Genomic DNA, 27,377 nt, shown 5'->3' on the forward strand with positions numbered 1-27,377 from the left:
GTGAGAGAGCGTTATAATGGGGAGGGAACTGTGTGTTAGAATGGGGGGGGGTTGTGGGAGCTATGTGTTGTAATGGGGGAGGGTATACAGAGTGTTAGAATGTTGGGAGGCCATTTAGGGTTAAGAGAGGGACAAACGCATTTACTCTGAGGGTGGTGAATCGAATCCCCTGCCTCACAGAGCTGGGCAAGTTCATATCCCTGTAATGAAACGATCAAAGGGGGAGTGGGGATAGTGCAGGACATCATGCTGAAGTGAACACAAACAAATGGCAGATGGGATTGAAGGGCTGAATGGCCTACTCCCTCTTAGGCACCAATCCCTCATCCAGAGATCTGAGCAGGATAGTCAGGCTGGGTTGGTGCAAGTCTCCGTATCTGTAGCCCGACAGAGTGAGGGGCACAGTAACAAACAGCGTCTGTGGGGGGGAGATCCCTGCTTTAATGCTTTCATGAGACATTGACATCAGAGGAAAAGGAAGCAGGTCTTCCATTTGCTCCCCATCCCTGACTGCTATCTCGGGGGGGGGGAAGAGTCAGACGCATTGCCGTGGGTCTGGGTGCAGGTCAGACCGGGTAAGCGTGGCAGATTTCCATCCCTAAAGGGCATGAGTCAACCAGATGAGTCTTTTTTGGCAAACAACAACGGATGACAGTGTTTGTGATCCAGCTCTGATGCTGGCTCTCTATTCCAGATTTAAACTCCACCGGCTGTGGTGCTGGGCTCTGAATCCATGGCCCCAAGGGTTTCACCTGGGTCATGGGATTATTCACCCAGGGCAGTGCCGTTAGGCCCCAGGCTCCTCCTGTGCCACACAGGCTGCCATTGTACCACACAGCCATACGCAGGATGGAAACCTGACCAGCAACCTCACGCATCTGTAAATATACCAGTGTTACATTACAGCCACCAGGACACAGTCAGTGATTAACAACGGTGAGGGTGGCAACGGGTAGGTAACAGCTGGATGATCAGAAACTCTGTGCCAACTTTGTGCATTCAGCAGGAACCAAATTACTGGTTCCTGGAATCTGTACAGAGAACAAATGATAGAGACCACAGCGAGTTAGACAGCATCCTCGGGGAGAGAGCGAGAGCGAGGGAGAGAGCGAGAGAGAGAGCGAGAGAGAGAGCGAGAGAGAGAGCGAGAGAGAGAGCGAGAGAGAGAGCGCTTTGAGTCTAGATGACTCTTCATCAGAGCTGATGTTAGCTTGCTCACTCTCTGCAGATGCTGCTTGAGCTGCTGTGATCTCCAGCATTTAGCATTTCAGAGCACATCCTCACCGACGTAGATACTCTGCAGATACTCACCGCTTTCCCGGTCTTGCAGCTTCTGATGCGACCTCTCGGTCGGACTATCCTTCGTCTTCTCACGGACCGAGAGCCTGGACTGTGCCGCGACGTCCAGGGAGGATGGTGTCGATACCCGCCGTTTCTCCGCCAGCCTGCCAGGTGGGAGCTCAGCGCTGGAGGACTGCGAGCCCCTGTGAGACGCTTGCTGCGACCATTCTGCAGGAGAGCCACATACAAGCACACAGGTCAGTGTTCGTGTGGAGACGGCTGGTGCACACAGGAGGGAAACAGACAATCTCCAGGGAGCATCACTGCAGAGGTCAGTGCACACAGGGAGCCATGGGTTGATAAAGTTTTGTAATAACTCAGCAATCACCATCTCTGTGTCAGGTCATTAATTCAAATCCCGTAAAACAGCAAAACAACTCACTGGGTCAAACACCACTGTCTACACTAGGAATTCTGAGAGTGAGAGAGAGAGAGCGAGCGCGTTTGAGAGACAGAGTGTGTGTGTGTGTATATATCTGTGTGTGTGTATGGGGGGGGGGGGGGCGGGGGGTGTTTTTGGGGTAGTTGAGTCTTCAGGTGGGGGTGGGGAGCTCACGTCAGTAAAGGCCGTTCTCGAGCTCAGACCGTGTTATAACGACAGAGTGCTCTCCCTCTAACGGGCCACCACCACCACCATGCCTACCCCTCCCTTCTCCCCTCACAGCCCATCCCCCAGCCCGCCCTCACTGAGGGGGGGGGGGGGGGAGGGTCTAACAGCATTTCTCTGCCTCAAAGGGAGTTCATAGCTAGTAACAGGTTTGGGGAAGCACTCACCTAGAGTTACACTTCAGGCAGCTCTCTGAGGGAATACCACATTCTCGTAGGCACTGTGTTTAAGATGAGGAAGAAATCAAGGTAGCTTTGGGAGTGCAGAAAGAATCCTATTCAAAGCTTTAAGATTAGCGTGGTGCTGGAAAAGCACAGCAGGGCAGGCAGCATCAGAGGAGCAGGAAAAGCAACGTTTCGGGCAAAATCCCTTCATCAGGAGCCCTTCTGTAGTACTCACTTTCGCCCTGTATTCAAAGCTTAGCAGAGAATGAACTGGTCACCGATATCAATCTTGATACGCGCGCACGAACACATACATAGATTCTCCTACACTTTAAATACAATTCACTAAAGAAACCAAAACTGAAGGTGGCCATTCAGGCCCACGTCTTTGCTGGAGTAGTCCAAATCCCCTCAGCTCCGAGACAAGGAAAAACGCTCATCTTCACCCCTCTCCATTTTTTGGCCAGTGGCTTTTAAATCGAGCTAATAACCCATGAACTATCCATCGAAATCTCCCATTACCTTGCAAACCTCGAGTTCGGTCGCCACTAAACGGTCTCCATACCAGGAAGGATTCTCCCAAGCTCTGACCCACACTGGCCCTCACCCTCAGTAACATCCTGATCATCCTCCTTGATGAAGGTAGTTTGGACGTTGCTTTGTTAAAACTTCTCTGTTAAAACCCTCCTAAAGCACAAACACCTTTACCTGAAATACAAGGAGCATAGTGCATGGCGGCAAACAATTACTTCATCCATCATGTACTCAATTCAATGCATCAAATCAACCTTACCAGCCCCAAAGAGAAACCACTCATGTTTCACTGATACTACACAATTCAAAACATTCTCACCACACAAATTCACAAGGACAAAACCTATAATCTAACAGCACCAGATGTTGCTCAGAGTATGAAAGTCTCATACACCCACTATAACCCCAGTGGAAGAGAGACTCCTATAGCTCTGACTGAGAGAGTGGCACACAAGTCTGATTACACGCAATTCTAAATACCAGCAAATTTGCCAAGCAAGGAGCTGCAGTATCATCGCCTCACATCCAGGATAGTGACCAGACCGTGGTCTGAATCTATACCGATAGCAGTATGAATTAGAGGGCCCGCTGAGATATACAGTGCACTATGCCTGTGAACTATCCAGTTAGTCCCACCTCCCCATTCATCTGCCCACGGCACTACCAACGCTGCGCCCTTTCACTGAAAGGCAGCACGAGACATTGCAAAGCTCGTGGAGAGTCTACACAGAAATCACTGGAGAGGATGGGACAGCATTAAATCGGGCAGCATTGGCTGACCAGTCCTGAGTGTGCTAGTAGCCTGGTTAGCAACAATTGGAGATAACCAGTCAAGCTTTTAATGTGGCTCATTCATGCTTAGCAGAAGCGATGTAAGTAGATAGCTGGAATCATTTTACAAACAAAATATTCGATGTTCTGCGCCTTTTTTGAACTTTGAAGGAGACTGGGAAACTTTGAGTGGCTCAGTGTTTTCCCTACCACAACAGCCTGGCCAATCTAAGGGGAGGTGGTGCTGTAGCGGCAATGTCACTGGCTGGTAATCCAGAACCCCAAGCCAATGTTCTGGGGCAGGGGCTTTTAATTTCACTACGGCAAATGGTCAACTGAAATCAATGAAAATCTGGGCTAAAACAAGTAGCCCATAAAACCACTGTCGATTGCTATAAAAACCCTCCTGGTTCACTAATGCCCTTTAGGGATGGAAACTGCCATCCTTACCTGGTCTGGCCTACATGTGACTCCAGACCCACAGCAACGTGGTTGACTCTTTAACCACCCTCTGGGCAATCAGGGACAGGGCAGTAAGTGCTGACCTAGCCAGCAACACCCAAATCCCATATATGAATAACATTTTTTTTAAAATCTGCACTCTTTTCCCCTGGTATGAACTGTTGTCATGGACTGAACTTTGGCATTCACACCTAGGAGAAGCAGTGGCCTAGTGGTATTATCGCTAGACTATTAACCCGGAGGCCCGGGTAACACGGCAGTTGGTGGAATTTGAAATCAATACAAATCAGGAATTAAGAATCTAATGGTGGTTGTGAAACATTGCTTTTTGACGGAAACGCCCAACTCGCTTCATAATCTGTGAGTGACAGAGAACTCCTGGTTCACAGATCTGCCATCCTCACCTGGTCTGACCTCTATACGATTCCACTTTCTCAGCAATGTGGCGGTCTCTTAAATACCCTCTGAAAGGTCAGAATGAATAGGAAGGGTTTGGAGGGATATGGGCCGGGTGCTGGCAGGTGGGACTAGATTGGGTTGGGATATCTGGTCGTCATGGGTCTGTTTCTGTGCTGTACATCTCTCTGACTCGAAGTCACACAACACCAGGTCACGGACCAACTGCAAAGCTTATGATTCCAAATCAACCCACTGAACTATAACCTGATGTTATGTCCAGTCCAACACCAGCACCTCCACATCAGTGACCCTCTGAAATGGCAGAGCACGTTGAAGGGGCAATTAGGGACAGGCAACAAATGCCAACCTAGCTGGCAGTACCCACATCCTCTGAGTGAAAAGCATTTCCTAATGAGCGTCAGGGTCATGAAACTCATGCACGGCCCTCTGCGTTACCAAGTCGAAAGCGTATATTTAAATCATAGAAACCCTACAGTGCAGAAAGAGGCCATTTGGCCCTTCGAGTCTGCACCAACCATCTAGCTCACTTTAAAATAGCAAGTGTTTTCTGAATTTTGAAGTAAACTTCAAGTGCAGGCTCAGCTGCCCGAATGGAAAGGCTGGGAGATGAGCAGCTCCAAAATAGATACATGTAGCAAATGGATGTTAAACGGATACCCGAGTTGTGGTTGCTGTTTTGACAACAGTATAAATTTAACCAATCAGTTTAAATTATGCCCAGGATACTAAAATCCAATCAAGTTTGTATTTTATTGTTTTGACACCCAGAAACCAATCAAATTATAAGAATTTAATGGGTCATTGGGGGGGTATAGAAAATGTAAGCATATCGAAAATTGCTGAGAGAGAACAGCTGCCATCGATCAGTTGAGCAACTGCCGGTGGGCTAACTCCCCATCTAACATCTCGCTCTCAAAGAAATGAGAAAACACTCTCTATCAAAGGTACCTTTTCGTGTGAAACATACTCACAGTAAAAAGTAAGACGATGACCCAGGGAGATTAGCAACTGGAAGAGGGAAGACAGTGGAGAAGATAGAGACTGTGTGGACTTGAGATTAAGTTAAAGTAATGTTTGATAAGTAAGCTATTGGAAAATCATATCTTTTTTTTTTAAAGAGAGTTCGGGTCAGATAGTAAGTAGTCCAGAAAAGGGAGGCTTGCATTTGTGAATACTTTTGTTTAATGTTCACTCTTCGAGTTAGGAAAATAAATTGTTATTTTTCTTTAAACAGCGGAAGTTGGGAGTTCTCGATCACTCTGATTATGAAGCGAGTTGAGCTTTTCTGGATGTTTGGTTTTAACTAACAGAGGGGGTCAACCTCCACTTCAAAATGCTCTGCGACAGGCAGATACTCACGTAAACAGCCCGAGGTGGTGCGCCGTCGCTTGGGGCTGTCCAGCAGCGAGTCGCTCTCCGATGCGCAGGAACCCCGTGTCTGCATGCTCCTTTTCGGGGAGCTGGGATCCGGCTCGGCCTTCTCCATGCCATGGTAGTACTTCATGTGGTAGTGCAGCATCTTGGCCTTGCGGAAGGCCTTCGAGCACTCTGGGATCTTGCACTTGAACTTGTTGTGGTCCAGCTCGATGATCAGCGCCTTGGGGGGTAGGTGGTTCTCGGGATTCGGAGTGCTGCTCGTCACTGTCCAGTGAGGGGAAAGCGGGGAGAGACAGAGAGAGCGAGAGAGAGAGCGAGAGAGAGAGCGAGAGAAGCGAGGGGGCCAGGAAGATAAACACACAGCTGTGAGATTATTTTAAACTCCCTCTCCCCATCTCCATCTACCCCTCCCACTGTGTAACAACTAAAATGCCAGCAATTCAGACAGGAGTTAGGATCAGCGCGTTATGACAGTTGTTAGAGGTCAGTGTCAAGGGTTAGAGGTCAGTGTCAAGCAAGGCAGCACTCTGCTGGCCCAGGTCAGCAATGACACTCAAAACACATCTCTCCAGAATAGGTTAGTGGCTTTCAGGTCATCAGAGGGACCAATGATCACTACATTCCCTCCCTATTCCCCACCCAGTCACTCTCCACAGCAGCTGATGATATTTACTGAAAATTGAGAGTCTGGTCAGGAAGGTGATTGTCCAAGTGCCAGGTCAGTTTATACTGAGTGTTACCTTACCTCAGGCAGGGTCGACAGGGTGGGGACCTCCACCATGACCTCAGCCAATGCCTGGAATTCATGAAACAAAGATATCAGGGGATTATGGGGTCAGTGATCTCACTGAACGGCTGAACAGGCTTGAGGGACTGAATGGCCTATTCCTGTTCCTACGTTCCTAACTAAACCCACTCTGTTGGTGTCACACCTCATCCCAAACTAAGTGAGGTGACTGAAAGAGCAACCTCATGGTCACCTGGGCCGATGGAGACTTTATCTGCAAGAGTCAGTTCGCTCTGCTGGCTGGTTTGCACTGCGGAGTGACGCCAACAGCACGGGTTCAATTCCCAGAACTGGCTGAGGTTACCACAAGGCCTGTACAACTACCTCTCTTCCCAGCCTGGCTGAGGCCTGGAAAGACTCAGTCACCCAGCAGCTGTCTTGATTGAGAGAGCAGCCCTGAGCTCCTCTGGTGAAGCAGCAGCAGAAGAAAAAGGTGTCTGGGTCATTGGAGAAACAACAGAAGCTTCACAAACACCTTTCCCTCCCCCTGCCTCAACTAAACCACTCAGGGGACAGGAACCCCATGGACCGCTCAGAATGAGGGATGGGACAAAGAGGAATTTCTTCTCTTCAAAGGTGGCAAATCTTGGGGATTCTGTGGAAACTCAATCATTGAGCAGGTTTTGTCAGAAATTGAAGATTTCTGCAGACCAACAGCAAGCGATCGTGGGGAAAACAACTTCAAGGTAAATGAGCGGCAGTGCAGGCTTGATGGACTGAATGGCCTACCCTGCTCTTTATTGCCTGGGTACTTCAATTAGAAATGCAGGAAGTTTGTTTCTAAAGCGATTCAAACCCTGCTGTATCATTCTCAGTTGACAAAGAATATTAGTGACTGAGTGGGGGGGTGGGCAGGTCGAACAGCTGCTACAGATTGATTTCGTCGCCTGTCACCCAGTTATCATGTTGCTGTCAGGAGAACAGCCAATGAGGCAACCATGACCCACGTGTGTTAGAACTTCAAGGGCAACTCCACACACATGAAGTGGTCAGTTTCTCTTCAGAGTCCAGACTATGGTGCTGGAAAAGCACAGCAGGTCAGGCAGCATCCGAGCAGCAAGAGAGTCAACGTTTCAGGCAAGAATCCTTCATCAGGAACGTCGATTCTCCTGCTCCTCGGATGCTGCCTGACCTGCTGTGCTTTTCCAGCGCCACACTCCCGACTCTAATCTCCAGCATCAGCAAACCTCACTTTCTTCTAGCTTCTCTTCTTAGCCATGACTCTCTAAGGTGGTTATGTGCACATGTGGAGGTGATGGCCTAGCTGTATTATCACTAGCCTAGTAATCCAGAGACCCACGCAGCGATCTGGGTTCAAATCCCACCATCATATTTAATAAAGATCTGGAATTAAGATCTTAAATGTCAGGTAAAAAAAAAACCATCTGGTTCACTAATGTCCTTTAGGGAAGAGAACTGGTCTGGCCTTCAAATCCACAACACTGCGGCTGAGTCTTAACTGCCCTCTGGGCAATTAGGGCCTGGCAATAAATGCTGGCCTGATCAGCGGCAACCACATTCCATTAAATAAATGTTTTAAAGAAAAACACCCACCCATTAAGGATAAAAGCAACTTTACCCCAAACTCAAATTGTCCCCCGTTCATGACATTTTGAAAGGATGCTTGTTCCTGGGTCCAAGGAAGAGGCACAGCTTCTCTGGACAATTCCCTTCATTCCCATTGACACATCCACCATTAGGCGAGCTAATGTCCCAACTCAACAGACTGCTCTCCAGCAGCACCTACTGGTCAGCTCAAGAACAGTGGCAGGCCATCACCTGCCATGCTCCAAACAGATGGTGGAGTAGGCTCAAGGGGCCGAATGGCCTAATCCCATGCTTATTTCGTACGCTGTGCACTCAAGAGTCTAGGGCCATATGGACAACACGCGGTGGAAGAGCGAGAAGGAGGCTGCAAGGATTATCCACCCACAGGGAGGTAAATCACTGGCCTGGGGATCAATGAAATCAGAGTTTGATTCCAAGTGCAGTGCCACTCCATGCAACACGCTGTGGCTGGAACAAAACAGTTGAGACTCTGCGAGACATCACTTGCCTTTCACTAAACCAATTTTACGCTAAAACCCCTTTTCTCTGTCAATGTCAGAGGAGCCTCCCATCACATCTCCTGACGTGAAGTTGGGTATGTTTGCCAAGTGTGAAATCTAACGCACAATTGAATCTTTCCCTTCCCATTGTAGACAGCCAGTTACAAGCGTTTCAGCAGACGAGAGAGCACGCAAACACACACGGATCCACACACGCCTGCAATACACGCACACACGCGTAAGCAGCAGGGCAGACGAACAGGAACGCTGCAGTAGCAAGTCTGCTGGCCTCACTAGAAAGACAACATACAGGGTTCCCTACTGTATCTGTTTGGGTTCTGGGATCGTGGCACACGCTTCACAACTGGAGCTGGGAAGAGGAAAACAAAACAGAATTACTTATGGGTCGTCTTCACTCCTTATCTACTCACCACCCGAGAACTGGGGGCACTCCGTCCAAGCACAGTGGAGCTGGAGGGGGAGGGGGAAGGCATGCAGTTACTATCTGACTCATCAACAACAAAGCACTTCTGTTCCACTTGCAAACTCGCTGCAATTTTCTAAACTCATTACAGAGACCATGCTATCCCCGAGAAACTGCGACTGTGTCTCTCTCTTTCTCTGCCCCAGCCCTGTCTACAGTGACGTTTTCTGGAATCTAGGTGGGTGGCAACGATCATTTCTGATGCTCGCAGTTCCGGGCAGAAACCTGTGACCCTGGGCCGTGAGGACAACAGGTGTGCAGAGCACACAAAGCTGCTCCTTAGTGCAAACGCCTTTCAGTGTTAGAGACACTGTCCAACGTCTCTCTCTGCTGAACACTGAAACGATGACGTGGACAAAGCTGCCCTCTGCCTCTTTCGGGAGATGGCATTTGGCAGGAGGGTCAGCGGGCAAGTTTCAAGCTGCATTCACCCCAAGAGTACAAATGAGAGCCCTGGGAGAAACAGGAAGATCCCACTCCCCAGCATGGTTCCTTTCAACTGAAACAAATTGCAGCTGCATTCAACCTCCACACTAACTCCCATTCCAGCAGCTGCCTGGTGAAATATGCACATGCCCCAGTGTTTACGCCATCTCCAACCTGCGATGTGTTTCTATCAGTACGCCCGCACCGAGCAGGCACACATATCTCTGTCTTACCAGCTTCCTTGGGAGGAGCCTTCGGCTCCGCGCTCGGCACTGAGGAACTCAGCGTGGCTGCTTCACCGGTTTGGTGCTTAGGGCTTGTAACGGCCTCGGATGTGGAGGTTTTGGGGGCAGTGTCTGAGGAACACTGCGCTTTGATAGAAGGAGCCTGTTGTACCTGGGCAGAGGGTTCAGATCCTGCTGCTGCTGCGGGGAAATCAAATACAGGATCAACACCTCATACAGCACAGAAACAGACCCTTCAGTCCATGCCAATCATGTTCTTAAACTAAACTAGTCCCACCTGCCTGCACTTGGTCCATATCCCTCCAAACATTTCTTATCCATGTACTTATCCAAATATCTTATAAATGTTGTAACTATGACTACACCCAACACTTCCTCTACAAGTTCATTTCACACACGAACTGCTCTGTGTAAAAAAAAGTTGTCCCTCGTGTTCTTTTCAAATCTTTCTCCTCTCACCTTTAAAAATATGCCCCCTTAGTTCCTGCACTGACTAAAGTCACCATGAAGGACTCTCCATCTCAACCTCGTCCCCTCGCCTGAGGTGAAACTCAGGTAAAAGCACCACCAGTCATCTCTCTCTCCAAGAGAGCAGCCCTACGCACCTCTTGGGATGTTCACTTCTCCAACACAAGCTCTCGCTCCATAGCGCTCTTAAAGGTCTGTTATTTTATAAATTTTACCAATTCAATTTACAAATGGCACACAGATCAAGTCCTGCAATGGAGAAACTCAGTAGGTATGAACATGTTACCGTATAATATTTCTGACAGAACAGAAACAGAGAGCGCCCTTGGAGATTCACCCTCCAAACGTTATTCCTTGAGAAGGGGTTCCACATGGAACCTTCCTGCCCCACAATCATAATTATCACCAAGTCAGCAGAGCTGAGGATGGCGGGACAGAATATCGTTTCAGGTTTGTTTCCCTTTCCTTGAGGCAGAGAAAGGAATAAATAAATAAATATTCACAGTAAGAAAACACAGAGGCCTTCACCTTGCTCGACCTTCTCCTGCTCCTTGGTCTTGCTCCGTGTCTCTGCTCCCTCGGCCTGGCCACCCATCGACGAGGAGTTGCTGTCCCCAGAAGCGAGACGTAAAGACCTCCTTCTGGCCTGGCTCTGTCCTTGCTCACCCGTGGACTGCCGCGGGCCTGTACAAACACATACGAAGGAAAGCAGTGCAGACACCCGTTAGTCAAGTCTGCTCTCTCCTGCAGTGACTAAAAACTGAGGCCTAAGGGAGGTAGAAGAGGTGGAGACCTCTGGGCTAGTGGCTGGGCCAAGGCAGCTAAAGGCACTGGTTCTAGTGATGAAAATTACAGCAGCACTGCAGACTGGCAATGAGGGAGTGTTAAGATCTCACTGGAGCACTAAGGGGGCGGGGGGGTAGGCGGCTGTTGTGACCAACCTTTTAGCGGGTGCCATTACGTTTTCTATAGACGTCACCGAGGGGGGAAATACTGGGATGTATCATGTGGTACAAGACGAGGTGATGGTCTAGTGGTATGATCATGGCACAGTTAATCCAGAGACCTAGATAATATTCTGGGGAACCAGGTTCGAGTAAGGGTAGGGAGTGGAGGGAGACAGACACAGAGAGACAGAGACAGCAAGAAGGAAGCAAGAGAAAGCTAAATAGAGAAACAAGAGGGGGGAATAGAGGCAGTGTGTTGGAGGCCAGGGCACAGACAGAAACCCAAGTCCCAATGCTGCCCCTAAATCCCAAGGATTGCGGATTCTGTAAAACCCCAGTATATACCCTCTTCTTGTACACATTTATAGAGGGCAGCATCTTGATATCAAGGCTGAGAACGTTCCAGCTCCTTGAAAGTGGAGTCGCAGGTAGATAGGATAGTGAAGAAGGCATTTGGTATGCTTTCCTTTATTGGTCAGAGTATTGAGTACAGGAGTTGGGAGGTCATGTTGCGGCTGTACAGGACATTGGTTAGGCCACTGTTGGAACATCGCGTGTAATTCTGGTCTCCTTCTTATCGGAAAGATGTTGTGAAACTTGAAAGGGTTCAGAAAAGATTTACAAGGATGTTGCCAGGGTTGGAGAATTTGAGCTACAGGGAGAGGCTGAACAGGCTGGGACTGTTTTCCCTGGAGCGTCGGAGGCTGAGGAGTGACCTTATAGAGGTTTACAAAATTATAAGCGACATGGATAGAGTAAATAGGCAAAGTCTTTTCCATGGGGTCGGGGAGTCCAGAACGAGAGGGCATAGGATGGGTGAGAGGGGAAAGATATAAAACAGACCTAAGGGGCAACTTTTTCACGCAGAGGGTGGTACATGTATGTAATGAGCTGCCAGAGGAAGTGGTGGAGGCTGGTACAATTGCAACACTTATGAGGCATTTGGATGGGTATATGAATAGGAAGGGTTTGGAGGGATATGGGCCAGGTGCTGGCAGGTGGGACTAGATTGGGTTGGGATATCTGGTTGGCATGGACGGGTTGGACCAAAGGGGCTGTTTCCTTGCTGTACATCTCTCTGACTCTATTACAAGCAAAGGTCCAGTTATTCAAAGTTGTTTCCCACTTACAGACCATCAGGAAATTGCAACAGTCCACATCCCATGCATAGAACAAACAAATTCTGACCTGGTCTCTTCCATCACACCCCCCCCAGCAATGTACAACACCTTCAACATTTTCACAAAAACATTAACTTCCCTGGTCACAAAAACAAGGGTGTGGGGGTGCAGACACAGAGAGAGCGAGAGAGCGAGAGATCACCAACTGAGCCATGGGATATCAAGAGATCAGACTGGCTGAGTTTCTTAGATTAGAAAGTATTCATTGTCCCTTCCTCTTTTCAGCCATAGTCCAGCTGCTGTGAAAGCTACCAAAGATATAAAAAGGGGCAACTTTAGACAATTCCATCAAAACTACTTTCTCCTCCTTTGACATGTGACGTGCAGAATTTGGTCTTTTTTGGGATAAGCTGACACAGCACTGACCTGCGGTCTTGCTAAGCCTGGTGTGCTTTGGCTGCAATGAGACATCTGAGGCAGACTTCCTCTTCCCAGTTCCCGAGCCTCCTTGGTGTGGTGGAAGTGGTTTGCGATCGTTCTGACGTGCAGCCCCTTTAGAATGGCTGCCTAGACAAGTATGTGAACAAAATGTTAATTGCACGCGCAAAATCGACCAGAAATAAGAAGCCAACTTTCACTTTAAAGCAATAAGGAAGAGAGCGTTTGTTCATCCACGGCCTTCTGTGACCACAGGATATCCCAGAAGCTCTTTAAAGCCAATCAAACATCTTTCTGAAGCACAGCAAAGTAGGAAATACAAGCAGTCAAACATACGTACAGCAAACTTCCAAAAACAGCAAACTGTGTTAAAGGCCAGCTCATACATTGATTTGAGAGATCAATTATTAAACAGGTAAACTCCACCACACTTATATAGTCATACAGCACAGAAACAGATCCTTTGGTCCAACCAGTCCATGCTAAACATAATCCCACGCTGAACTAGTTGGCCAAACACAGACAAGTGGGAATGCGTTCGGTATGGAGTGGTTGGACCGCTGGCTCTGTTTCCATGGTGGATGACTCTATGACTAAGACTGCCTGTTCTTGGCCATATCCCTCCAAACCCTTTCCTATTCAAGAACTTATTCAAATGTCGTTTAAACATTCTAACTGTACCTGCATCCATCTTTTCCTCTGGAGGTTCATTCCATACACAAATCACAGTGTTAAAAAAATTGCCCCTTGTGTCTTTCTCCCCTCTTTAAAAATACACAAGACTCTAGCCTCGAAATCCCCCAGCCTAGGGAAAAGACACCTGCCATTCACCTTATCTATGATTTTATAAACCTCTATGAGGTCACCCCTCAACCTCCTACACTCCAGTGAAAAAAAAGTCTCAGCCTATCCAACCTCTCCTTAGAACTCAAATTTTCCATACCCAGCAACATCTTGGCAAATCTCTTTCTAGCAAAATGATATCCTTTCTGTAACTGGAGTGATCAGAACTGGACACGGTGCTCCAGAAAAGGCCTCACTAATGTCCTGTACAACCTCAACATGACATCCCAACTCCTATAGTCAATGTTCTGAGTAATGAAGGCAAGTGTGGAAATGCCATCTTCACCGCTGTCTGTTTGTGATGCAAACTTCAAAAACTTATATACCTGAACCCCTAAGTCTCACTGTTTTACAGCACTACCCAGGGCCCTATCATTAATTGTACAGGTAGACAACCCTTTATCCGAAAAGCTCCGAAATCAGAGGGATTTTTTCTGAAGTTTTTTTTCTCATTAGCAAGGTTGTTTGGCGTGCAAACAGTTAACTCAATTCCACACCCACTCGATGCGCATCACTCAGTTGTGACGCGGGTGGGCGTGGCCCAGCACTGGCAGGTCCCAATTCTGTCTCAGGGCCTGTAGTACTCACAGTGAGACTGCTGTTTGGTAAAATGTTTTAAAATTCCACCGTCAAACTGTCACTTATTCCAAAATTCAATAAAATTCTGAATTCCGAAAACCAGCTGGCCCCGAGCATTTCGGATAAAGGATTGTGTACCTGTATTAGTTCTACCCTTATTTGTTTTATTCAAATTAAACTCATTCTGCCATTCTTCAGCCCATTGACCTGATTGATCGAAATCCCGCTGTACTCTTAAACAACACTCTCCTTCACTGTCCACTATGCCACCACTTTTGGTGTCATCCGCAAATGTCTGAACCAACTAACATCCTTCTTCCAAATTGTGCTGTCGGATCTCTAACATTAACCTTAGGGTAGACTGCATCTCGGTTTAACGGACACAGAGAAACCGTTCACATAAACAGGAGGGTCAGTAACTAGAGGAGACTGATCAAAATGGCAAAGAATCCAGGGGAAAGCTACGATTTGGAGTCAGCCTATTATTCAGCGTGCTTGCTTCTCTCTCTCCCTTCTCAGCTGTCCTTTTAATTGCTTGACTCAACACTCTGCAACTGCCTTCCTTAACTCTGCTCGTCCAACCCTCAAATTATCATTCCCTTTCTGACCAAGCTTTCATTCGGACCTCCTGATATTTTCTAGGAGGAAGTGAGGACTGCAGATGCTGGAGATCAGAGTCGAGAGTGTGGTGCTGGAAAGGCTCAGCAGGTCAGGCAGCATCCGAGGAGCAGGAGAATCGACGTTTCAGGCATAAGCCCTACATCAGGGATCGCAGGAGAATCGACGTTTCAGGCATAAGCCCGTCATCAGGAAACCTGATGAAGGACTCATGCCCGAAACATTGACTCTCCTGCTCCTCTGGTGTGCTTTTTTCAGCTCCACACTTTATCAACCCCGACTTTCCAGCATCTGCAGTCCTCACTATCTCCTAGTTAAGATGCTGAGCCCAAAATTCCTCTGCCATTGCGGGGCACAGGAACAGGAGAACGAAGAGAACATTTGAATCTTGGCCGAGGTGGATGGGTGCGGACTCACATCCTGTTAAAGAGACAAGCCCAAAATTGAGGCAGGCACTGTCATGCAGGACTAAAGGTGCGCTGTGCGTGTCTGGCTGTGGCCTTTATGATGAAACGTTAAACCAGGAGCCTGTCCGCTCCTCAGTTAGACTTGGAAGCGCAGCTGCCACGATCCAAACTCCTCGGAGCTGCTGTAGCTCACCTGCTAGCCCCACAGACGGAGGCCTCCCGCGCTTTCTCTTCTCCTCTGGTTTTCCCAGCTCACTGGAAGATGGAGAGCTCTTCTGCGACGGTGCCTCTGGCGAGCTCTTTGGCTGCTCAGCCTGCTCCCGAGAGGCTTCGGGAGAAGGCTTTTGCTCCACTTCAGGCACAGCTGGCTTGGCCTCTTCCTCCTTCTTCTCCACAATCTTGTTCTCCCTGACCCGCTCATCCGCAAGGGATGAGGGAGCCCTGTCCCGTAACCTCTCCCTTTGTCTTGCACTGCCGGAGCCATTTTCTTTATTCCTACCACTTGCAGCATTCTGTAAGGTAAACAGAATTGGTTGTTTGAGATCCCAGAGATCCGCTGCCCAGGCCTGTGTAACACCTTACCTTGGGGTAACAGGATTCAGATCAGAGGCAATGATTTCAAAATGCTGACACTTTAGAATCACTGGACAGCAAACTCTTCTGATGATGTTAAAATTTATTCCCCATTTTATTCCCACTTGCCTGCCTAAACCCAGCTCCCAAAACACTCTCTGACTGATCAAACAGGTGGATGACCTGCTTTTTAGCTGATCAGCTGTAATTTTAAAATCACGAGGGATTAAGGTAGAGGAAATAAACTATATCAAGTGGCTAAATTGGTTAGTTACCGAAGACAATAGTTTACAACGTTTCACATTTCTCTGCCTAATTCTGGCAACAGTATTAGAGAGTCAGACAGCACAGAAACAGACCCTTCGGTCCAACCCGTCCATGCCAAGAATAATCCCAAGCTCAACGAGTCCCACCAGCCAGCTCCTGGCCCACATCTCTCCAAACCTTTCCTATTCAGGTACCTATCCCAAATGTCTTTTAAACATTGTAATTGTAGCCACATCCACCACTTCCTCAGGAAGTTCATTCCTCACATGTGTAAAATATTTGCCCCATATATCTTTTTTTTAAAATCTCTCTCCTCTCACCTTAAAAATGTTTCGTTAGTCTTGAAGTTCCCCATCTTAGAAAAAAGACAACTACCATTAACCCTATCTATGACCCTCATCATTTTATAAATTTCTACTGGTCCCTTATGTCAGGGATGAAATACTAGCATTGGAGACAATCCAGAGAAAGATCACTATGTTGATCCCAGGGTACAGAGGGACTGTCTTATGAGGAGAGGTTGGGCTTGTACTCATTGGAGTTTAGGAGAACGAGCAGTGATTTTATAAGATTCTTAGAGGATTTGACAGGGTAGATGGTAAAGATTGCTTCCTCTTGTGGGAGTGTTGAAGACCAGAGGGCATCACCTGGGAATAAGGAGTGACCCATTAAAGATAGAGAGGAGAAGGAATTTCTTCTTTCTGAGGGGAGTGCAGAGGGAGGTAGAAGATGGGTCATTAAGTATTTTTTTAAAAAATATTTTTCAATTAGGAAGGGATTCGAGGGTATGGAGGAAGGCTGAAGTTGGGGGGGGGGGTTATCAGATCAACCATGATCTTGTCGAATAGTGGAGTAGACTCGATGGGCTGAATGGCCTATTTCTGCTTCTGTATCTTATGGCTGAAGACGATTGGCAAAAGTATCCAAAGGGACATGTGGACAGAAACCTTCTAACGCAATCAGTCGTTGGAATTTGGAAGGGCAATGGAAGCAGACTCAAGAGTAACCTTCAGAGTGGGATGAGACAAATAGAATCATAGGGATAGACAGCACAGGAACAGACTCATCCATACTGACGAGACATCCAATCTGACCCAGTCCCATTTCAGTCCAACTCATCCATGCCGACCAGATGTCCGAAATTAATCTAGTCCCATTTGCCAGGACTTGGCCCATATCCCTCTAAACCCTTCCTATTCATATACCATCCAGATGACTTATAAATGTTGCAATTGTACCAGCCTCCACCACTTCCTCTGGCAGCTCATTCCATACACATACCACCCTCTGAGTGAAAAGGTTGCCCTTAGGTCCCTTCTATACCTTTCCCCTCTCACCTTAAACCTATAGCCTCTAATTTTTGACACCCTAACCCTTGGAAAATACCTTCTCTATTCACCCCATTCATGTCCCTCATGATTTTATAAACCTCTATAAGGTCACCCCTCACCTCCTGACGCTCCAGGGACAGAAGCCCCACCCTATTCAGCCTCTCCACGTAGCTCAAACCCTCCAGTCCCAGCAACATCCCTGTAAATCTGCACCTTCCCAAGTTTAACACCATCCTTCCTATAGGAAGGACCAGAATTGAATGTAGTATTCTAAAGGTGGCCAGTACTTGAATATTTGGAGAAACAGTTGGCAGGGATTTGTGAAAAGTGAGAGACTAATTGGTCATTTTGGTTTGGTTGTTGTGAAGAGCCCAAGCTGACCGGGTAGACCATAAAAGATATAGGAGTGGAAGTAAGGCCATTCGGCCCATAGAGTCCACTCCGCCATTCAACCAGGTCCGATGGGCATTTCAACACCACTTACCCCGTATCCCTTAATTCCTTGCGAGATTAAGAATTTATCAATCTCTGCCTTGAAGACATTTAACGTCCCAGCCTCCACTGCGCTCCATGGCAACGAATTCCACAGGCCCACCACTCTCTGGCTGAAGAAACGTCTGCTCATTTCCATTCTAAGTTGACCCCCTCTAATTCTAAGGTTGTGCCCACCGATCCTAGTATCCCTGCCTGACGGAAACAAATTCCCAGTGTCCACCCTTTCTAAGCCATGGTTAGGTTGAAATGTTTCTTCCTGCCACATCCTACTCTACGAGGTCAGCTTTTCCTCAAAGTAAATACCTCTTGTCCATTTACAATCCCTCCCTGGCAAAGCTGGCACAGCATCAACATTGGCTGCCAGATTACACAATCAAATCATCCCTCAACACACCTGCACGCAGCTTACTCCATGACATACAAACCTATTTTCGGTGCTCCTGTGGTGCGGTGGCAGTGCTCCCACCTGTGAGCCAGGAGGCCCAGGGTTAAGCCCTAGCAGCTCCAGAGGCATTATAACATATCTGAACAGATCAATTAGAAACACGGAGGAACCTCGATTGTCCGAATGACATGGGCAGAGAGTATTCGGTTCGGATAATTGAATGCCGGATAACACAGCTTAGCCAAGCATCAGGACCTTGAGATCTTTTTCGGATAATCGACCTTTGGATAATCGGTGTTCCTCTGTATCTACGAACACACTTTCCCATAACATCGTTAAAGGGCTGATTACCATACACTTCAATTTTTTTGTGCCTAAACTACTACAAACGTTTGCAGTGTTCCAAGATAACTAACTGCCGCTCTGCCACTGCTCTGGTGTCAAAGTACTTGCGAATCATTTTTTGATTGGGGAAGGAGAACATTAAGTGGGAAAGTTTGATGACCACGATTCAGTATAAATACAGCAACAACTAATCAGTCCTCAAACCTGACCTGCGTTTCCATTAGATCATTGCTGATCTGTTCACATTTATTCATTTTTATCCCTGCATCTCTTCCTAACTAATAAAAACCTAACCTAACCCAACCCCATCCTTCTGATAAACCGTCCAGTCTCAGTAACATCCTTGTAAACCTATGTTTGCAGCCTTGCCAGTTTAATAACATCTGTCCTATAGCAGGGTGACCAGACTCTAAAAGGACATAAGAATCTTTAGCAGTGTGCAGTAGCTGTGGGCTAGTTTGTCTCTTTTCCAAATAGATATCAGGATAACATGGGAATGTGCTTTGCCAATCAGCCATGAACTTATTGAAAAATGCTGCAAGTTCAAGGGGATGTAGGGCTTACTCCTGCTTGTTCTAGTCCTCCATCGACTGATGAATTAGTCTCGAAGGCCAGGGGATGTAACTAGGTAGGCAGAGACTTTCAGCCTTACCTTGTCCCGCGAGCTCTTGGGAAGAGATTTGACGTGGATTTTCTTCACAGTCTGCACAACGCCATCGTAGAATTCCACCGTGTATGAAGCTGAAACACAGAAAGCACACCAGCCGATCTCAGTATCACAACGTCACTCCGTCTCAACACGTGAAAGACAGGTCGCTGTCAGAGACAATCCCAGGACAGATCACCTCCTCTCCAGGCCAGACTCCCATCTCATCCAACTAAATCTTACTCCTCGGTTTCACTGAATTAAGAACAAACATCCTTCAGGTGCAGGTGCCACTGACAAATCCAACATTTATTGCCCATCCCCATTTTCCCCAAATTTGAGACACATTTTTAAATTTGTCCTCGGGATGTAAATGGCTGGGCCAACACTCACACATGAAATAGGAGACGTCGGCCATTTGGCCCTTCAAACCTGCTTGCCCATTCAATAACATCACAACTGATGTTTCTATCTGAATTCCCGCCAATAACCTCGATTCCTCTCTCTTAACAGATCTCTCTTAGAAAGAACCATTGGGTTTGACTTTTTAAAGCTTATTTATCTTTCTATTTCTGTAACTAAGATTGTGTACCTAGGTACTTTGTACGTGAGACGGCACTACGTGTGGTGACCCTGTACACTTTGCACTGTACTCTTGTCTCCCATACTCGAGAACATTTGACAATAAAAACCTAAATTTAAAATCTACTTCCACCGTAAATAAATTTAATGACCCCTCATTTCCACCAGTTACTGAGGCATAGAGTTCAAAAGTCTCACAACCATCAGTGAAATAATTCCTCTCATCTTAGTCCTAAAAGGGTGACTCCTAATTTTAAAAAACACCCCCTAGATCTGAGCTGATCCACAAAATGAAAATACCCTTTCCACATCTACCTTCCCAAGATCTTATAAACCTAGAAGCCTTTTAAATATCCGAATTCCTCTTGCAGAGTGACTTGCTCAGCCACTTAAGAGAACAGATAAAAGTCAATCTTATTGTTGTGACTCCCCGTAGGCCAGACTATGTTAAGAAACAGGGCTTGCTTCCATGAAAGACTTCAGTGAACCAGAAGGGTTTTGAGGGAAATCTGGTAGTTTCAGCATCTTTATTAATATTCCACATTTTATTAATTAGACAAATTTAAACTCCCCCGAACAGGTGAAGTGAGATTTTAACTGCTGTCCAGGTTGATAAATTACAAGCCCAAATAATTTTACCACAATGCTACCAACACCCTAAACTGACTGGCTTCACTAAACCCCCTTCAAAATGGTGGTTAAGAGTCAGCCATGTTGATGCGTGGATTGGAGTCACAAGATCAGATGAAGTTGGCAAAGTCTCCTTCCCTGTGGGGCACTGGTGAACCAGTAGGGATTTTCTTCCAATTTGACAGCTTCAGAGTCACCTTTTATTGACACTAGGGCCAGCATTTTACAGATAGAGGGACCGCCCATTCCCTGAAGAATTGGTAGAGACCTGCTGGTAATGGCGGCACCAAACCCCTGCCCTCCCACCAGAAGGTGGGGGGGGGGGGGAACCGCGTGGGCAGATCTCCTAGGGTGGGCATCTGTGATGGCAACATGGCTGTTGATGGGGTGCGCCCCCCTAGTCTTGCTCTCTTTACCACACGAGGCCTGAGAAGACTACTTCTCTGCCCATGAAAATGGAGGCTGGGAGGAAAATGGCCATTGAAGGCCCAGTTGCTCACTCATGCAGCCGTCAGCTTTATGTGGGGATTAATTCGAGGTGCTTTGAAATTTGTCGGTGGGTCCTACAAAGCGTCATGCAATATTAACCTGAGGTAGAGGACAGAGAAAACCTCACAGTGGCAGAAAAAATAATCACAAATCCAAAATTATTGTAAAGTATATCAGAAATAATTACAAAAAAAACATAACCTGAAAAATCCAGACTCAGGCCCAGGATTCAGCTAAACAATCACACGTTTTCACAAACTGGAAGCAGATTTCACACACAAAGTGCTGAGCATTAGATAACAGGAGAAACCGCTGTGCTATGTAAAAGGAGATAACACAGTGCATGTGTCCTCTGGAGAGAATAAGCACATTATTCTTCTCGTTAATCAGTGTACACTGTGTCCTGGATGGTTTGATGCTTTCTCCTCTGATATCAGGTCTTTCGGCCAACCCGATAATCATTGTTACCCTTTCGCCTGCACAGAATTCAGTGAGCAGGAAGTCAAGAAAGGACATGACGACTCTTCACCACAAAGTCTCCCACCACTGGGCAGACGGCAGTTGGTGCACCAATTGGTAAAGTACCAACTCATACAAAAGCAGAGGTAAATTATTCTGCTTCTCGAGGCTGCTGCACCATTAAACATGGTCATCCCTAATCTGTGTATTTCAAATACCCCAGTCCCATTCCCACCAGCCATCAAGAATCTATGCACCTGGGTCCTAAAAATATTCAATGAGCCGTCTGTGTTACCCTCACAGGCAGAGAGTTTCAAGGTCACACTACCCTGGGATGTAATTCTCTTCTTTGTCCTTAAAGGCCAACCCTAGATTTTAAAACTTCGGCAGCAAGAATAGAAATTGCTGGAAAATCAGAGGTTTGACATCAGCTGTAGGCAGGAAGCAGAGGCAATGTTTCAGGTCCAGTGACCTTTCTTCAAAATCTTTCTCAAACCCATAACAACAGACAAATTCTGGTCACACTGGACAGGCTCCTTACATCTGCCCATTGGGTGACTTTCCAATGGTTTAGTTCCCTGCACTCTGCTGAATGGGAAGATCACAATTTCAATTGTTGAGGCCCGGACCTCAGAGTCACCACTCATTTTAATTCCTCTTCCCACTCCCTTTCCGACATGACCATCCTCGGCCTCTTCCATTGTGACAATGAAACTAACTGCAAGTTGGAGCAACTACACCTCATCTTCTACCTGGGAAGCCTACAGCCCGGAGGACTCAACATTGAGTTCTCCAATTTCAAATAATCTCCCTTCCCCTCCCCCAACTCCCTTCCACTCCTCCCTGCCACCTACCAGATTCATTTCTCCCACTGACCAACATGTCGTACCCTCCAACTGTCTTCACCTTTCCTGATGAAAGGCTCTTGCCCGAAACATCGACTCTCCTGCTCCTCGGACGCTGCCCGACCTGCTGTGCTTTTCCAGCACCACACTCTCGACCCTGATCTCCAGCATCTGCCGTCCTCACTTTCTCCGTCTTCACCTATCCTCACTTCACCACCCTGCCTCCACCACCCTCTATCTGCAGCTCCCCCCACACCCACTCCCAGTCCTGAAGAAGGGTTACGCCTGAAACATTGACTTCCCCACCTCCTGATGCTGCCGGGCTTGCTGTGTTCTTCCAGCCTCCTGCCTGTCGACCATAATTGGTAATATGCCAATGCTGTTTTTTTTAATTTTTGGAAAACAATCCTTTTGGTTGCAGTACACGCATAACTGGGAAGCACATGGTGCAGTCAGTCTATTGTGCTGGCTGTGGAGAGTCGGGGTGTCTTAGTATTTTCCTCATCTCCTGTTCAAGTCTGTTACGGACTAGTTGCTGAGGGACTAATTGCTATGGTCAGGCAGCAGCATACAGCCAGTGATAGGTAAACCACAACCACCTTGGTCGTGAGTCCAGCAATTGTTTCACTCCCAAGCTGCACAGACAGACTGCAGGACTCTGAAACGTCAACGTATCAAAAAATCATAAGACACAAACATGTGCCTCCAGTGTAGTGCAGTCTGACAAAATACTAATACACTGAGTACTAGGCTCTCTGATATCTGCTGGGCGGCACGGAGGCACAGTGGTTAGCACTGCTGCCTCACAGCGCCAGAGACCCGGGTTCAATTCCCACCTCAGGCGACTGACTGTGTGGAATTTGCACATTCTCCCCGTATTAGCGTGGGTTTCCTCCGGGTGCTCCGGTTTCCTCCCACAATCCAAAAATGTGCAGGTCAGGCGAATTGGCCATGCTAAATTGCCCGTAGTGTTAGGTGCAGGGGTAAACATAGGGGAATGGGTCGGGATGGGTGTGCTTCGGTGGGTCGGTGTGGATTCATTGGGCCGAAGGGCATGTTTCCACACTGTAAGTAATCTATATAAAAAAATTCCACTTTACTTCCTTATAGCAGGACACCATGCAGCAAGAATGCAACCATGCTTACCCTGGAGTGCAGCAGCAAGGGTCTCCGAAATGTCGTCATAGAGGTGTGCAGCATGGAAACAGACCCTTCAATCTGACTAGCCCGTGCTGACCAGATATCCAAAATTAATCAGGTCCCGTTTCCCAGCACTTGGCTCATATCCTCTGAACCCTTCCTATTCATATACCCACCCAGATGCCTTTTAAATGTTGTAATTGCACCAGCCTCCACCACTTCCTCTGGCAGCTCATTCCATACACGTGCCACCCTCTGCGTGAAAAAGTTACCCCTTAGGTCTCTTTTAGATTTTTCCCCTCGCACTCTAAACCTATGCCCTTTAAGTTTTGGGCTGCCCCACCCCAGGGGAAAGACCTTGTCTATTTATCCTATCCATGCCCCTCATGATTTTATAAACCTCCATAAGGTCACCCCTCAGCCTCCGACACTCCAGGGAAAACAGCCCCGCCCTATTCAGCCTCGACCTGTAGCTCAAATCTTCCAACCCTGACAACATCCTTGTAAATCTTTGCTGCACCCTTTCAAGTTTCACAACATCTTTCCTATAGCTACCTGACTAATACACAAAATATCTTTATGGGCCAACATCTTCTCGCTTCATCCAATGAAGACCAAGTCTGCTCTGAACAGGGGAGAATCGCCCAAAGCCGACAGACCCAAACTGATCCAATGTTGCTTTGTTATAATCTCCGCAGGTCATCCTAACAGACAGCACAACATGTAGCAACCGAAGCCGGTCTTAAAATGGTGGATCTTATCACAGAATCCCTATAGTGGTGGGAGCAAGTCATTCGGCCCATTGAGTCCACATCACCCCTTCCCAAAAAGCAACACTCTCAGATCCACTCCATAACCCTGCACTTCCCATGGTAAAGCCGCGTAGCCTTCCCATCCCTCGACATTGTAGGCAATTTGGCATGGCCAATCCACCTAATCTGCACATCTCTGAATGAAACCTGAGCACCCGGAGGAAACACAAGGGGAGAATGTGCAAACACTACACAGACAGTCGCCAGAGGGTGGAACTGAACCCGGGTCCCTGGCGCAGTGAGGCAGCAGTGCTAACCACTGAGCCACATGTAAGCCTTGTCTCTCTACTTCCCACACTCCGTTTTCTACCTCTTCCCCCAATACCCTCCATCTCTCGAACTTCGGAAAAAGAGGTAGCCATGCATTTCTCAAAATGCTGCTCCCCCTCTCCTTGAGCCCATCTGGTCTCTGCCAACTGCATACCCATAAGGGGGAGTCACCTGGCCCCTCACTCACCATCCTTGTTGACTGATATAACTTTAGCTGGGTAGAAGCGACAGTCAGACCAGCAGGCCAACACTTGTTCACTGGGGCGGAACTCCTAAACAAAAAAAAAAATCAAACAAGACATAAGAGGTTATCACTGAATTAAATGCAAGGAAAAGCATCGACAATGCATCACTTGTGTACTCAATTCTATGCTGAGGAAATGTGATTAGCATATATGTTGCACTTTTCAAGTAGTTTGCCCGTGATTATGGCCCTGTACTAAAACATGTCCCCGGGCTGGCTCAGTTCTACTTTGAGACAAAACATTTGCTAAAACTCCTGGAACAAACAGGAACTCCCTCCCGCTGTACATCTTGTGTCTGCACCTACCCACCATGGAGCTTCAGCAGTTCAACAAGGCAACTTGTGAGGGTGTTTAGGAATGGGCAATGATTTTTTTTTTAAAAAGTTATTCATGGAATGTGGGTAATGCTGGCTGGGCCTACACTGAAAGCCCAGAGGGCCGTTAAGAGTCAACCACATGACTGTGGATCTGGAGTCACATATAGGCCAGACCATGTAAGGATGGCAGATTTCCTTCCCAAAAGGACATTAGCAAGCCAGATAGGTTTTTATTTTGTGACAATGGACCACAGTTACACCATGAGGCCAGCTCTGTATTTCAGACGTTTTTTTCTGTTGAATCCACATTTCACCATCTGCCCGGTGGGATCTGAACTCATGACCAAAGAACACTGGGGGTTGTTCTAGTCCAGTGGCATGATCACTACAGCCTAAATCACAATCTCCCCCTAAATGCCAGCGACACTCAGACCCCAGGAACGAATTTGAAAAATTGACTCAGAACGGAGATAATCCTTTATAATTCCCATGTCAATCACTGTTGGAGACCAGAAACAAAAAGAGAAATTGCTGGAGAAACTCGGCAGGTGTGGTGGCGGGGGAAAAGAGAGAGAGAGTGCACGCGCGACAAGCAGACAGCGAGCGAGCGAGAGAGAGAGAGAGAGAGAGAGAGAGCGAGCGCGAGCGCAGAGTTAACATTTTGGATCCAGTGACCCTTCAGAACTGCTCTAAAGAAGGATCACTGGACCCGAAATGTTAAGTCTGCTTTCTCTCTCCACAGATACTGCCAGACATGCCGAGTTTCTCTGGCAATTTCTGTTTTTGTTTACGATTTCCAACATCGACAGTTCTTTGGTAATTTTTGCTCACTATTGGTGTTAATTGTCTAGGATTGCTTCTACACATCCAATTCGATAATAAATGAAAAAAGGATTCAGATAAAGCACTTAAAATGTTTTTTTAAAAAGCAGATCTATTGAGAAGCAGGGTTGTGGGTTTAATTAGATAGCTCTGTCAAAAGAGCTGGCACACAGACACGATGGGCCAAATGGCCTTACGAGTCTGCATCATTGATCTCAAGTTGTTGCCTCTGAATCATCACAGACCCATTGCACCCCAGTAACGAACTCCTACAAACTCTTCCGTCAGGCAGAAGATACAGAAGCCTGAACACACACCAACAGTAGGTTCAGGAACAGCTTCTTCCCAGATGTGATGAGACAGATGAATGTACTCCCTAACCTCAGAAAATGCTAATCTTGCCAACACTGCCGAGTGTGTGCCCTGTGCAATGTAACCTGCACGCCTCTGTCTCAGTCTCCTCGATCTGTACATCCTTGCTGACTATGATCTGCCTGTACTGTTCATAAACAAAACTTTTCACTGTATTTTAGTACACGGGACAATAAATAAAATCAATCAAGAAATGAATCTTAGCTGGAGGGAGGTTGAGAATTTCCTGCACATTTGGCTAAATCTGGCCTTAATAAGAAACGTTTTTTTGCGTTTCCGACATGTCCTCACCACGATGGGCTCATCCAGCTTCGCCCCCTCTTTCCGCAGCAGCGGTCTCTCTAAAGGCCGAAGGTACACACTGTCCCAGCTAAACCATTCGTCGTATCGATGATTCCAGCGCTTGAAATGAATCAGCACCTTCCCCTCTTCGTAATCAATCTTCTCGATGTGCGCCGTGTACCTGCAGGGAGACAGGAGGAGAGGCGCTGGATCAGGGGCCCGGGTTCGAGGTTACACCACACCCACAACACTGCCCCTCGGCTGAAGCCTGGCAACCTGCTTTGTTGATCCAATGTCGGAGACCAGGCAGTAAAGAACTAGGTTGGATTTGCACTGACTGTACGGGGCAATCGGCTCAGGCACAGAACAGGAGTGCTCACCAGCAGAAGATCAATTCACGGAGTCCTACAGCATGGAAACAGACCCTTCGGTCTGACCAGTCCATGCCAAACATAATCCCAAACTAAACTGCTCCCACCCGCCCATATCCCTTCAAATCTTTCCTATTGATGTCCCTTTCCAAGTGTCTTTTAAATGTTGTAATCGTATCCACATCCACCACTTAGAGTCATAGAGATGTACAGCATGGAAACAGACCCTTCGGTCAACCTGTCCATGCCGACCAGATATCCAACCCAATTTATTCCCACCTGCCAGCACCCGGCCCATATCCCTCCAAACCCTTCCTATGCATATACCCATCCAAATGCCTCTTAAATGTTGCAATTGTACCAGCCTCCACCACTTCCTCTGGCAGCTCATTCCATACACGTACCACCCTCTGCGAGAAAACATTGCCCCTTAGGTCTGTTTTATATCTTTCCCCTCTCACCCTAAACCTATGCCCTCTAGTTCTGGACTCCCCCATCCCAAGGAAAAAACTTTGTCTATTTATCCTATCCATGCCCCTCATGATTTTATAACCCTCTATAAGGTCACCCCTCAGGCTCCAACACTCCAGGGAAAACAGCCCCAGCCTGTGC

General features: G+C 47.4%; 1 protein-coding gene across 5 annotated transcripts in view; it reads right to left on the reverse strand.

Moving 5' to 3' along the window:
• Positions 1–27,377, reverse strand: part of phf20b (PHD finger protein 20, b) — a 64,591-nt gene that overhangs the window by 29,240 nt on the left and 7,974 nt on the right. For 2 of the 5 annotated variants that reach the window (XM_043710782.1, XM_043710777.1), the window contains exons 2-11: positions 26,404–26,575; positions 24,544–24,628; positions 19,136–19,224; positions 15,281–15,599; positions 12,629–12,769; positions 10,663–10,818; positions 9,655–9,846; positions 8,822–8,881; positions 5,659–5,940; positions 1,312–1,509 (exon numbers count right to left, since the gene is read on the reverse strand). In XM_043710782.1, the coding sequence (XP_043566717.1) occupies positions 1,312–1,509; positions 5,659–5,940; positions 8,822–8,881; positions 9,655–9,846; positions 10,663–10,818; positions 12,629–12,769; positions 15,281–15,599; positions 19,136–19,224; positions 24,544–24,628; positions 26,404–26,575 (1,694 nt within the window). The remainder of the gene's footprint in view (positions 1–1,311; positions 1,510–5,658; positions 5,941–8,821; positions 8,882–9,654; positions 9,847–10,662; positions 10,819–12,628; positions 12,770–15,280; positions 15,600–19,135; positions 19,225–24,543; positions 24,629–26,403; positions 26,576–27,377) is intronic. The other 3 variants (XM_043710779.1, XM_043710780.1, XM_043710781.1) reach the window with 3 other exon arrangements.

The sequence above is a fragment of the Chiloscyllium plagiosum genome, chromosome 20 (genome assembly GCF_004010195.1).
Source record: "Chiloscyllium plagiosum isolate BGI_BamShark_2017 chromosome 20, ASM401019v2, whole genome shotgun sequence".
Taxonomy (NCBI): Eukaryota; Metazoa; Chordata; class Chondrichthyes; order Orectolobiformes; family Hemiscylliidae; genus Chiloscyllium; species Chiloscyllium plagiosum.